Raw genomic sequence first — 13,043 nt, forward strand, 5'->3', positions numbered from 1 at the left:
AATGGAGAAACACAATTACCACAAAAAGGAGACAAAGAAACACAAAATTACTACAAAGAGGAAAAAAAGACTAAATATCTACAAAAAAGGGGATAACTAAGAGACTCAACACCACAAAGTTGGTGTTCTGCTACAACTGTATAAGAAAGGAAAGAGAGTGTGGCCTTTTGGATAGTGACCTCAGATTCCTCCCATATCCAAAAACCTTCCCAGTAATGACGGTTGCCTTAATCAAGCCCACTAGGACTGTTGGTGAGGGGAGTAATAACTTACAAGAGATTTTTCTTTTGGCTTAAAGTGAGTCTTATGTTCTGGTGCCATCACTGGCACATTAAATATGAACATATTTGTGGATTACTCACTAATTATAAGTGACAGGAGGACACAACTAATGATGAGCCACCAATATGTCAATCCCCCATAAGCTTCCAGATGGAGCAGACCAATAGGAACTGTGCCTACAGTATGCTAGTGCAGCACTTGTCAATTATAACACACCATTTTTGCTAACTCATATTCACTCACTGAAATTGCAGTGCTGTATTTGGCATTGGGCGGCATCTAGTGGTCAATGTCTATATAAACAGTTTTAAAGAAATGATGATCACACTCACAGCACCACTAATAAAACATTGCTTTATATGTTTGATAATGTAGAACAAATACAGTCAAATACAGTCAAAGACTCAGTGCAACATCAAGCTGTAATAAATATGCATTCTTTAACTTAAACCACCAAATGGCGTTAATAAATAAAACTCAAATAAATAATCACAAATAAATAAATATTTTTGAGTTATGTGGATAAGAAAAACAATAGTCTGAATATGAAAGACCTTACGTTTAAATTACACTGGAAAGACTTGCCTCCCACAGCCAGTGTGACAAGCAATGTCCAGTCAAAAACAGTCATTTGCAGTCTATGTGGCAAACTCTCATAAATAACATTTCATGATAGAAGATCATTTACTCTGGAAACTGAAGAACAGAACAGACGTAAATTATCTCACAAAGATTTCCCTCAGGAACACATTCACAGATAAATATTGTGATATGGCTTTTAACAATAGGCTTCCATTCGTTAATAGTAAATCAAACTGACCTGCAACAGGGGCAGTTTGCCTAGTAAACCTAAAAGGAAGGCAGGTAATCAGGCTTATCTCTTAGACATGAATGATACCATGTCACGGTACCCATATATACGTTATTGTGAATTAGTGATATTTTATTTAAGGCGCAATCTTAGAGAGGATGGCAGTACATTTAAAAAAAAATAAGAAGTGTTGTCCCTTTTGAATTTTAAATGAATTGTGCAAAACAGTCTTTTCTGCATACCACAATTCTGTATCAAATCTATATTGTATATATATAAATTCACCAAACTTAATAATGTCATGGAATTTGCTTATGTGTAAGGTGATGTGGATATTCAAGTGGTGGGTTGAGAGACATGATCTAAAGCAAGACAGATTCACTGGAAGGAGAAGATATCTGGGATGCTATTTTGTGCAATTTCCATTTTGACTACAGCATCTGACATTATAAAAAGATCTGTCAGGCCTCACTGGCTTCAAAGATGCAAAACCGACTCCATTTTAAAATTATTGTTGCTTTGTTTGGTCATTAAAAGGCCAGGCTATAGATCCTGGTGGAGGTCACTGTGTGAGAGAGGTTGGTAATGCTCCTCCATGCCTGACTTAGCTCGTTGTCTTTTAGCAACTAGTCTCTGGTAACGGGCCTGCTGCTGGTGATCTGGGTCCACATTTACCCAGCTGTTGGCCGTCCACTTCACACCACGCCTGACTGGGCATTCGCCATGCAGGGAATACTCATCCAGCTCACCCATCCAACCTAGAGAAGACAGGGGAGAAGATCCCCACATTTAAACAATGGGTGATTTAAGGACAAGAGGACTTTATTAGCTAAAGTGCTTTAATAAGTCAGATTGTTGAAATTGGTTATCCCTTGTAATAGGAGTCACCCAGTCTTGTGCAACCCGATTAAATTAGGTGACATACAGACATATATAAGCACTATTGGATAGTTAATATTATAATAATGAGGACAGAATACATGGAAAAAGAGGTGGAAGAAAAAAGTAAAAACATAACCTTCAGTCCATCAATGGCCGATTTTTCTTTGTAAATTCTGAAACAGATCCTTCTTCCCCTAGGATTTTTTTGTAATTGGTTTCGATAATTGATGTTGGTGATACATTTAGGTATTAAAACGGAGAACATTTTTTATGAAAGTCTGTCACCTCTGTAAAGTGTGTGCAAATGATACAGCTAAAAGCGTCTGTTCTTACCTCTGCCGTCAGAGAGATGGTTGTACCAGAGGAGAGCAGTGCCGACAGAAGGCTTCATTCTTATGTTCCCTCTGCCACATGTCTCCTTAGTGTCAGTCAAATCAACTCCATCTTGTACCAGTGCCTGGGACACAAAACAGTAAACAGCCAGTGTTTTATCATTTATTTTGGCACATTGTGTTAATTTAGGTTTCAGATTCCTTGTCACGGGTCAGCACTGTCTGTGTGTTGTCAGCAGCAATCAGACATGTACTGTTTTCATCATTTTCCAGTGGTGAAAGGAAAAGAGACGTTGCAGGTTAGCGAGTGATATTGTGAAAGCACACCCACCTGCTCTTCATAGGTACGGTTGTCTGCCACAGGAAAGGTGGTTTCCCCACCTTCCTCTACAGAGCTGAGGTAGAACAAGATGGTAAGATACCTGGGATAAAACAAGAGGGGGAAGAAGAAGAGAAACAGTTATTGTTATCAGCAGCACCATGAATACATTTGAAATCCATGACAATAAATAAGAAAATAAAAAAATCCTACTTTCAATACAGGCATTCATTTCTTATGTTTTTCACCAAACTTAAACGTAAAACAATTTGTATTTCAAATGTATTACAGTTTTGTTTATAAAGTAAAACAATTATCCAACCATTACACCAAAATATAAACCCTCAAATAAATCAACTGAGAAAAATAAAAAAATTTAAATAATTGTGTGTCTACGTCAGCATGATAAAGAGTGTATCTGGAAAGCTATCAAAACTGGCAAAGTAACTCAGTATAAACTGTATAGGAAATACATGTCATACCGGCAAGAGACCTCTGTGAGAGCAGATTTGTTCCCTGCCATCCGTGTGTGTGTGCAGGTGGTCTCTGATTGAGGAGGGCTGCTGTCATGGTGGGCATTACTGAAGTCTCCGTTCTCATAGCGAATCACCTGCAGAGGTTCACTCAGCTCGACCAATGTGGAAGGCAGCCGTGTCAGACTGATTAGTCTGAGAAAAAGAGACAAGAGAGCAAAATTCAAGTAAATAAGAATCCATGAGTGTGTGGGCTACTATCAGAGGAGCTTGACAAAAAGTGTGTGCACAGTTACCTGTTCCTGAGGCTCTGCAGCACATGGTGGGAACCCGGGCCTTGGTAAAGCCACGTATTTTTGTTTCTCTGTTTGAACTGACTCCGGGGCTTCGCGCTTTGCTGTTGCCCGGGACGCTGGGACACATCATAAACATGCCTAAAGTCCTCCAAGGTCAGCGTGCCTATCAGGAACACACACACACATTTTAGTAGACCATTCCTTCTTTTATTATTTCATTGGACCCTGAGACATACAATAAGTACAGTTCAAATATAATTTCATTGCTAAAGACATGACTGGAGCCCTGGGAAATGTTTTAACCAGTTTTTTCATTTCTGCAGTATCATGGTTCCAGTTCAGTTTAATTTAACAATAGATAAATATGATAATTTATTCTTGTTATTTTTGTTTGTGTTTTTTGTTATTTATTTTTCTCTTTGTACATACAATCAGTTAAAAACCACTGTCTCATTTGTATATGTATATATTTTCTAAATGACAAACACTGGTTATGCATTGTCGAAACACAATAAAAAGATTTTTGATCTGAATATATGATAATTTATTTTACTTTATTGTCAGATCAAGTCTGAAAATGTTCTTGCATCACAGCAGCTCCTCTTGCAACATCAACATGGAGAAATATTAAGACAAGAAAGTAGGAGGCATTTAACATAACAATATCATCATGCTCAAGACCCTCTAACGAACATTTGACCTGGGATTTAACAGTGCATTTCATTTGAGAATTGACTGCAACAGCCTCAGTTCTCTCTTTTCCTTCATTCCTTCCCTATTGTCCAACCGTATGCTGTTATTCTCAGCTGAATGAATGTCTGTTCCCCTGGGAGACCGCGCCCCAGTCGCAACAATAGCCCTGGGTTGCCAGAGGAGAGGTGGCCGGGTAGGGGGGTGGGTTAACGAAAGAGTAGTGGAGGGGTACAGGGGATCCGGGGGAAAATTAAGAAAAGGGGTTGGGGTATAATCCGTTTTTAATGAGATAGGATGAGGCACATCCGGACTGGGATGTGTACTACGCCTGGCACAATGGCATCAGGTCAAAACGATGTCAACCCTCTTCCGGAACTGCCACTCACAAAAATCGCACGCAAGCACAGCCACCCGTCAGACACTTGCCAATACACAACCACCACAAAAACACTGAATCAAAGTGCTATTAAGTTCTCCTGGTAACCAAGAAATCACATTCAACTTCCTATTCAAAGTGAATAGTTGCTGTACTGTATGTAATGTGTGTCACAGAAATCCTTCCTGGTTAATAACTTGGATGCATTTTTTTTTTTTTTAAATCTGTGTCTCAACTTAGTATCAACTAAGATGGCGCCGCGGTTGGCTGCCTCAGTGTTGTGGTGCGCTCGGTTTTGTCTTGTTTTATGCGTTAATTCAGTTCATAACTTTTTTTTCTTTAAATATTGTCTTTATTTAGTCTTATAGTCTTTAGTTATATAGTCTTAGCTTTTAAAATTCTACTTTTTTTTTTTTTTTTGCTTACATATTCTATTTTGTGTGTCTCTGTATGCACCACTTATACCAAAACAATTCCTCATATGTTTCATTTCAGGGCACATTCAGTCTTTTACAAACTCATATTGCCCCAAAACGTAACCTTTACTGATGCAGTGCTATATGGAAAGAGTCAGAACAGTCATACATGTACATGTACTGAAACACACTCGGGGGAAACACACACAAGCCACAGAAGCACTAACCTGTTGGGCAGGCTTCCAGTCCGGTGAGTATCTGCCGTAAATTGTCTGGGTTCAACCAAGTTCCATCCTGAGAGCGCAAGTGACTCACAATCTGGAGGAAAGAGCGAAATGTTTATCTCATTTCAATGTTATCTCATTTTGTATTATTTGGAATATATTTTCCTGGAAATCTATTTCCCTCCTACAGCTCTGTGGCATACACAATCTCTCTCTCTCTCTCTCTCTCTCTCTCTGTCTGTCGTTACCTCCTCATGCTGCAGCAGCCCATCCTGGTTTAGGTCCAACAGACTGAAGACCTCGTCTGTGCTGAGAGAAAGTAGAGGCTGGTTGGACTCCTCTTGTTCCTTGCTGGGTGTTGTTGTCTGGCTCTCCATCAGACCCTTGAGCTGAGCCAGCTGCACCACTACACGGCATTCCTCCTCTGACAGGAAGCCAGGGATCTCTGACAGGAACAGGAAGAAGAAAAGAGGCACATTTTAGGTTATATGCTGCCAATACCTTTCAAAGATGATTCTAATGTGAAATGGAGACACATATCTTTCCATTACACATTATATGGAATCTGTGAAGAAAATGTTTTTCCCGGTGACATTTATTTTGTCACAGATTCTTAAAAGCATAAATTATTGCAACGCTATGTAGCCAAATTCCCAATTATGGAAATGAAAGGCTTGCATTATCATATTACCAGCAGGCCTTTTGTTTACCCAAGATTTAGAGTGAGGATCAAGGATATATAATCTATCAAAGAGAGTGTCCTGGGGAGTATGCTGCCCTCATCAAAAGAATGCAGTTTCACACGTGAAGATTAGGCAGTCGTGATACAATTAATTGATAAAATGAAGACCAACTTTTTTCCACACTTTGATATTGATGTCTATGATATCAATTTAAAACTATTTAAGCATTTCTCAAGTCTGTCCCACTAAAACCTGTGCATACAAACATGGAACTTTTACTTCACACCTGAGACAGTGAGACTTTTTAAAGTGGATTAGAAAATCTTCAAAGTGCAGGCTTGATCCGTCAGACTAAATGGATTACTTTAGATTGCTCAACAAAACCTTTCAGTGGGAAGGGGCCATTATGTTTGATCAGTGTAATCTAACAGTATGATCAGGATGGGTAGGCCCTAAAAAGCAAGACAAATCCCATATACTACTTATCAAAGTTAATTATTAAACACTTTCTCATTGAAACAGACTCATAAAAAGCAAATAGGTTAAGCACCTCTCATTTAATCTCTGTTTAGAAAATAAAGATCATGCCCGGATGCTAAATTAAATTGAATATACATGCTGTAGTAAAACAGACTAGAGGGAAGCAGGGGAAGGGAAACATAGGTCCTTTATGTGATATACTGTAATAGTTAAATGTGAGGGAAAAAACACTTTATTTGGGAGAAACAGCTTGATGCCAATTCATTATAGCTTTTCTTCTTGCATGTTTTAGTAGGAAACTAAACTAAACTCAGAAACTCTTAAGTGGATGTATATATAAACCGTGTATGTAGTAAGTACAATCTATTCCCCTCTGTCATTCCCCAGTGAGCCATTTGTGGTATAGCTTATCTAAGGGGAACGTTTAATGAGTGATAACACCAGACTTCTCCCAGAGGAGGGTGGAAACAGAGCAAGCTTCTAGGAGTCAGTAATTGCTGATATTAATTTGTTAAAATCAGTAAGAAAATATATATTTTGTGTATTTTGTTTCCAATTAAATCTTCTATTCTTATGAGTTATTGTGTTCGGTGACAATTCACATCAAAACAGGTAATCAATCTCAACATCTATCTGTTTCTCTAAATTCCTAAAAGCAAAATGTCCTATTTTATGTATTCTATTGGATACATTTTTGAGTTATTGTGATCCAAGTGTGAATGTACAAATTACTGTGTCATGGTTGTCTGTTGTTCTCTTTCAGCGATCCGTTCATGCCTGTCAGTCATTCTCCCCTCTTAATAAAAGGCTTCCGCCAGGTTGGCTGCTGTACAGTAGAGACCTTGTTTGTCACCCGTGTCTTTGACATTGTACCAACTTGGTTAATCCCTATTGTCCAGTCAAGCCTCATTAATCTGGATAACTGATATAAATGAAGGGGGCCTGAACGTTCCTCTTCTCCCTCCCACCACTGTCTCTTCCTCCCCCGGAAAGGAAGTGACCTGCTTGTCTGAACAGTATTCAGGCCATGGCTACACAGCACGACAACACAAATTGTTTTTGTGTCCTAAACACGTTTGTGTGTGCGTGTGTGAACACAAACAAAAAACACACTAGAGCTGAAAGTACTGATTATTTTCAGTATTGTTCAATTTGCAGATTCTTCTCTAACTAGTTAATTTTTCATCTGGTAAAAAAACAAATATCTAGTTTTTTTATGACCAACAATAAAAAGGCCAAAGTGTTCAGTTTAGTTGAATTGAGGATGAGGAAAAATAATATGTATGTTGATTATTTTCTCTTGAAGGGTTGTAGCTCTGGAGTTTAGTCTTATTTTTCCCTACCTATTATGGGCATATTCTGTCTGAGCAATAATACATACATACATTTTTTGTACTCTAAACAGGAAAGTGCAGGGCAAAGAGGTCAGGCTGGGAGAAGGTGGTTAAGTGCGAGTTGGAGCAAAATGCAGGATGGAATGGATGGGAGGAATTTGTACTCCACGAGAGCCAGGAACTTCCTCAATACAAGCTGTGAGGATTGAAATGCCAAATCATCCACCTTACTGATCTAAGCCCTGTCAAACACACTTAAATCTGCTCATAAATGCAAGTGGATCCACATCTCTTATAACATATTTATTCGCGCCCCACCCCTTCTCCCTCCACCTCCCCTTACCCATTCCTATGCAAATCACCGCCCACTATAAATACACCTATTCTGCTGCCCTGTCCTGCATTGTCACACAGTGATTCGCTCAAGAGAACACTTCAGGATATCTCCTTTTTTTCTAACCTCTGCCCCAGGATGCCTGCAGTGCTCTGCCCTTATTTAATCAGAAAGCCTTCTCCTCCAGCCTCCCTACTATTTCTCTTTCTGCTCGCCGGGCTAAGCAGCACAATAGCGCTTGGTAGAGTAAGGGCAGGGCTGGAGGGACGAGCGAGGGCTGAGGGAAGGGTTAGATCTGGAGTAAAAAACAAAAGCGGGGACAGGGCAAGTATTGAGGGCAACACCGAAACTGGATTTGGAGATATTCGTGTTTCTAGACCAAGAGCTGCAGCAGGAGAGGATGTTGAGGAGTGGGGGGAGCCTGATACTACTACTGGCTACAGGTCCATGCTTTCTATAGGTGAGGGTGGACTATGGGAGCCCCGCAGTTCCTCTCGCTGTGTCCCTATACCATCAGGCATGGCCTTGTGCCAAAACATTGGATATGACACTATGAGGATGCCCAACCTTCTGGGACACGAGTCTCCAGCTGAAGCTATACAACAGAGCGCCAGCTGGTTGCCACTGCTGGCCAGAGAGTGCCACCCCGATGCCCGCATATTCCTCTGCTCTCTCTTTGCACCCATCTGCCTCGACAGGTAAGTACACAAAAAAGCTTTATTCAGTGAAATATATTGTCAATTCTACTTTTGGTGGGCACTGTCAAGTGCTCACAAGGTATTATATGGAAATGTTTGCCATTGTTGTGGTGTGCTAGCCAGGATTAAAGTTAAAACCACACTTACAGTAGGCTTAGAATGATCAGTAATGACTAGTATCAACAGTTAACACATTTAAAGCTATGCAAATTGGGGCTAGTATCTGAGGAGAGGCCCTGATTTTAGACAGAAACCAAGCCATCAAAGGATTTTAATCTCCTTATGTCACATTAGCACCTCTCTGTTTACAAAAACAAGCAACCAAATTAGATTTAATCTCATCTTGTTTGCTCCCCACCAGTTCACGATTGTTTCAAATCCTTTTATCTATTCAAAGCTGACGATGTTCTTCTCTCCATCTTTTCTTTATCAGGTTTATATCGCCTTGTAAAAGTTTGTGCGAATCTGTACGAGACAGCTGTGCACCAATCATGAGTTGTTATGGCTACCCCTGGCCAGAAATACTGCGCTGTGACCAGTATCCTGCAGACCACCTCATGTGTATCTCCTCTATCACCAACAGCACTGTTCACACAGGGGGGCGAAGAGGTAAGCAGCTGGCTTAATAGAGACATTTGGTAGAGTTGACTTTATTTAGTTGTTGATTCAATTAGTGTTTTAACCCTTTCAGCACCTCAGGCAAGCTGTCGGGATTGTGAGCTGGAAGAGGCCTCCTCTTCAAAAGACGTACTGGAGACATTTTGTAGAAGTGATTTTGGTGAGTAACAATCTTCTTATATGTCCTATCTCCTAAGTTTTACATTCATTTTGGACAATTCATTGACATACTACCCATTATTAAGTTGATGCCAATCTTGTTTTTATTTATCTTCTTTCACCCAGTTCTGAAACTGCGTCTAAAACGTCTCAAGGACAGCCTAGTTAGCCTGTCTCAGTTCTCGCTGGCTGCAAAGCTGGATGTTCTAAAGCATGGACCACTGTTAGGAGGGGAGATCCGGTCCCGCATCGAGCTGTGGCTGGAGAGGGATGCCACCTGTTTAAGGAACATGACGCGACACCACCCACGGGGCGGGACCTTCCTGGTGACAGGCACAGTGCAGGGGGAGCGCCTGGTGGTCATTAAGGCTTTCGCCTGGCATAGACGACACAAGAACCTGAAGGCAGCTGCGCGCAAATGGAAACATCATAGATGCAGGAGCTAGGTTTTATGTGCATGGTTAGAATTATGACTCAAATGAGCTGTGGAACTAGCATTAAACAGGTATGCAGAAATGACAGAAATTGAATGAAAGGACAGCATTTACATTTCAACTGAATACCTGTGATGGTCAATTATGCTTGGTCTATTATTTAAAAATCCATTGTTAACCTCTCTGGTTATGGAGGAGATAATATGCAGTCATATGGTCACAAAGGAGCCCATAAAGTACCAACACTGTCTCTAAGGCAGTAGCGTTCAAAGAAAGAAAGATGTTAAATAGAAAATTGTACATATCTGTGAATTTTAAGTGTATATTGCTAGTTTATATTTGTATGGCTTTGAGAAAAAAATAAATGTTGTGTTCTAAATCCTAAAGAAATGCAATTTATTTATGAACAGCAGATCAAACCCTTAGACCACTTTGCTCTTACCAAACAGCAGAGGTTTCAGGCTCATCGTCCTCATCTCATGTGTTCGGTCTGGCAGGAGGGACACCTGCTGAACATGACCCACCTGCAGATGGACAAGAAGCATCGTCAACACACTCATAATCAGCGGGAATAAATGCAATCTAGAAATTGCTATAGCAGCTCAATATTACATTGCACTCTGATAAATCTAAACTGCAAAATTACAGTCAATCAATGACCGTCCTTTACATTTCAGATGTGATTGACAGGGCTGGGGATTACATCGGTTGGTGATTATATGTGGTTATTAGCCAGAGTGGGAGTAGAAAATAATTCCTGACACTGTCACAGATGTTTTTGTTTTGTTGTTTTAATTATATTAGTCCTACAACTTAATATACTTTTAATGCAAACTATGAGTAACCATATTTTTTTCACTTTGGTTTAAGATTCCAGATATTTTATTGTCATACAGTATAACAGGCAGTTGCACTGTACAATAAAATGAGTATGTTCAGCTGTCAGCACCTAAATATAAATAAACTATACATACATATAAGAACATCTAAAAAAATAAGCTGACAAAAGAAAATCCTGTCCCAGAATAAAAGTGCACAATGTGCTGCATGACACAAAAATAAACAAGATATATAAACAGCAGAGTACGGTGTATAAATATATAAATACGCATTAAAATAGAGAGATATAACAATATGAATATACATGTAACAGGATGGGTATCAGTGTGTAAAACAATAGAGGGACAGGGCTGATGATCATGAATAGGATCATGTGAGGGGAGGGGAAATTGAACTGAAAAACCTATTGACTGTAGGATTTCCCCCAGTGAGTTGAAATGGTATATTTCATCGTAGTGTTATGATGACAGTTTTCTTACCCGTATCCCCTCAATGCGAGGGAGACCGACACTCTGACTGTAGTCCTCCACGTGCAGATCGCTTGCAGCGGGGTCAGGATGGGGCAAAGCGGCTCCTCTGTCGCTGACTGAGGCTGAGGGGGCTCCGTCTCCACTGACAAGTTCCCCGGGCCCGTTGTTATAGTGCACATACAGCAGCAGGCCGATCACATTCAGGATGTATACATGGAAGAAGACCATGACTACCACGAAATAAGCCCGAGAGCACACGCTACTTCTCTGGATGTTCATCCGACTGGAGCGAAACTTGGCTTTGGGGGCCGATGGTTGATCCTCGTCGCCGCAGTCGCCACCATGCTGCTCCAGTAAATCTTCCAGAGAGTCTTCCATTTTCGCACCAAAGGACCGCACTGGCACACCGGAGGTATTTATTTACAGGGTAGCGTTACTGCCTATCACTTTACAACTGTTTGATAGCATTAGCTGGCTGCTTGACGTTAGCAATGCTAGCTAGCTACGGGGACAACCACTCTGCAAACCCCTGGCGTTTTCAATTAAAAACGTCGCTGTCTTCTCTGCTTCTTTTACACAAACAAACAGGGCACTTCAGAGTGAATATGCATGGCTGGCGACAGTCGTTTTCGTTGATGCATAAATGTGTCATCATTCCCTAAAATCCCCTAATCCTGTGTTGCTAGCTTAACTGACTGGAGCGCTGCCCCTGACAACCTGCCTAACAACAACGGGCAAACAAACGACAGCACATAAACCGTCACTTAGCTCTTTCAGTAAACGGTTAGCGCCCTCTAACGGTCAACGCCAGAGCAACAATATGGACCATCGACCTTTTAACATGCACAGAAGAGGTGGAGTCAAAGAATAATATCCTCCATAAAGGTGTATTTTCTGTACTTTTACCAAAGTCAAATGTTATTACATACGTTTTCCTTGTAGTTGAGTCATATAACATTGGTGTATTGGTACAATATTTCGATTTGTATAACCAATGGGCCTGGTAGTGGTGGAGTAGTATGCAATATGTTCCTTATGTGAAATATAATTTTGAAGTAACAGAAATAAGTATAAGTACCTCGTTTTTTTTTTAAATAAAACAATTACAGGATGTGATTCTAGACGGAAATTGTTCAGTATTGTCCATTCATGTTTCAATTGGGGGAACTACAAGAGTAGAGACCCTGCACCCCTAATTTGTTTCAATAATCTTAAATATGTTAAAATTATAAACTGAGGTTGTCAGATACATTTTTTGGTCATGGGAAACCACAGCAAATAAACGTTTTTACAGGCTGCATTCTTCATATGTAAAATATGTGGAGGGCCCACCTAATCTACTAATTATATTTAAATTAAATGTGATATGATCTAAAACTATGAACTATAAACTCTAAACTACTTTGCTGCAACCTAGTTCTTTAACAATATGATCTACCTTGCATTTCTATAGCAATTTACATGGTTTAGTTGAAACTGTCACCATAGGATTTTCACAGGATAAGTGTATTAATCTGTCCTATCAATGAACACATTCTGCAACATTGTTTAAATGAACCACACGGTGGCAGTAAAGTCCAGACCAGCAGGCAGATTGTTCTTCATCAACTGCGTTTGCTGTGTCATCTGTGATTCCTGACGTAATTGTTATGGATCTTGGTGTTTCCCGGGAAAAAAGTGTTCACTTTATGTTATATCACTTTTATTTAATTCAAAAATACATTTGAAGCACGTTATTGAAAAATGGTGTTATCAGTACTCAGAGTACCCAATAAGGTAGTAGCCATTTTACATCAAAGGGAGAATACGCATGTTAATTAATGTAAATGCCCCTAATTAAATGTAATGCAGTTGACCCACCCAACTCATCTTGTGTTTTAAATGCTGGT

General features: G+C 40.0%; 2 protein-coding genes across 2 annotated transcripts; one reads left to right on the forward strand and one right to left on the reverse strand.

Moving 5' to 3' along the window:
• Nucleotides 1-619: 619 nt before the first annotated feature.
• On the reverse strand, nucleotides 620-11,880 carry LOC117493962 (transmembrane prolyl 4-hydroxylase-like). The gene is made up of 9 exons (XM_034144551.1): nucleotides 11,164-11,880; nucleotides 10,287-10,368; nucleotides 5,353-5,549; nucleotides 5,108-5,198; nucleotides 3,396-3,558; nucleotides 3,109-3,294; nucleotides 2,639-2,729; nucleotides 2,309-2,432; nucleotides 620-1,851 (listed from the first exon to the last, which is right to left on the reverse strand). Exons 1-9 carry the CDS (start codon nucleotides 11,530-11,532, stop codon nucleotides 1,637-1,639), a joined length of 1,518 nt encoding a protein of 505 aa, XP_034000442.1. The 5' UTR covers nucleotides 11,533-11,880; the 3' UTR covers nucleotides 620-1,636.
• On the forward strand, nucleotides 8,052-10,023 carry LOC117493963 (secreted frizzled-related protein 5). Its single transcript, XM_034144552.1, has 4 exons — nucleotides 8,052-8,633; nucleotides 9,067-9,242; nucleotides 9,325-9,411; nucleotides 9,537-10,023. Exons 1-4 carry the CDS (start codon nucleotides 8,074-8,076, stop codon nucleotides 9,854-9,856), a joined length of 1,143 nt encoding a protein of 380 aa, XP_034000443.1. The 5' UTR covers nucleotides 8,052-8,073; the 3' UTR covers nucleotides 9,857-10,023.
• Nucleotides 11,881-13,043: the final 1,163 nt, after the last annotated feature.

Source organism: Trematomus bernacchii, unplaced genomic scaffold (assembly GCF_902827165.1).
Source record: "Trematomus bernacchii unplaced genomic scaffold, fTreBer1.1, whole genome shotgun sequence".
Classification (NCBI taxonomy): domain Eukaryota; kingdom Metazoa; phylum Chordata; class Actinopteri; order Perciformes; family Nototheniidae; genus Trematomus; species Trematomus bernacchii.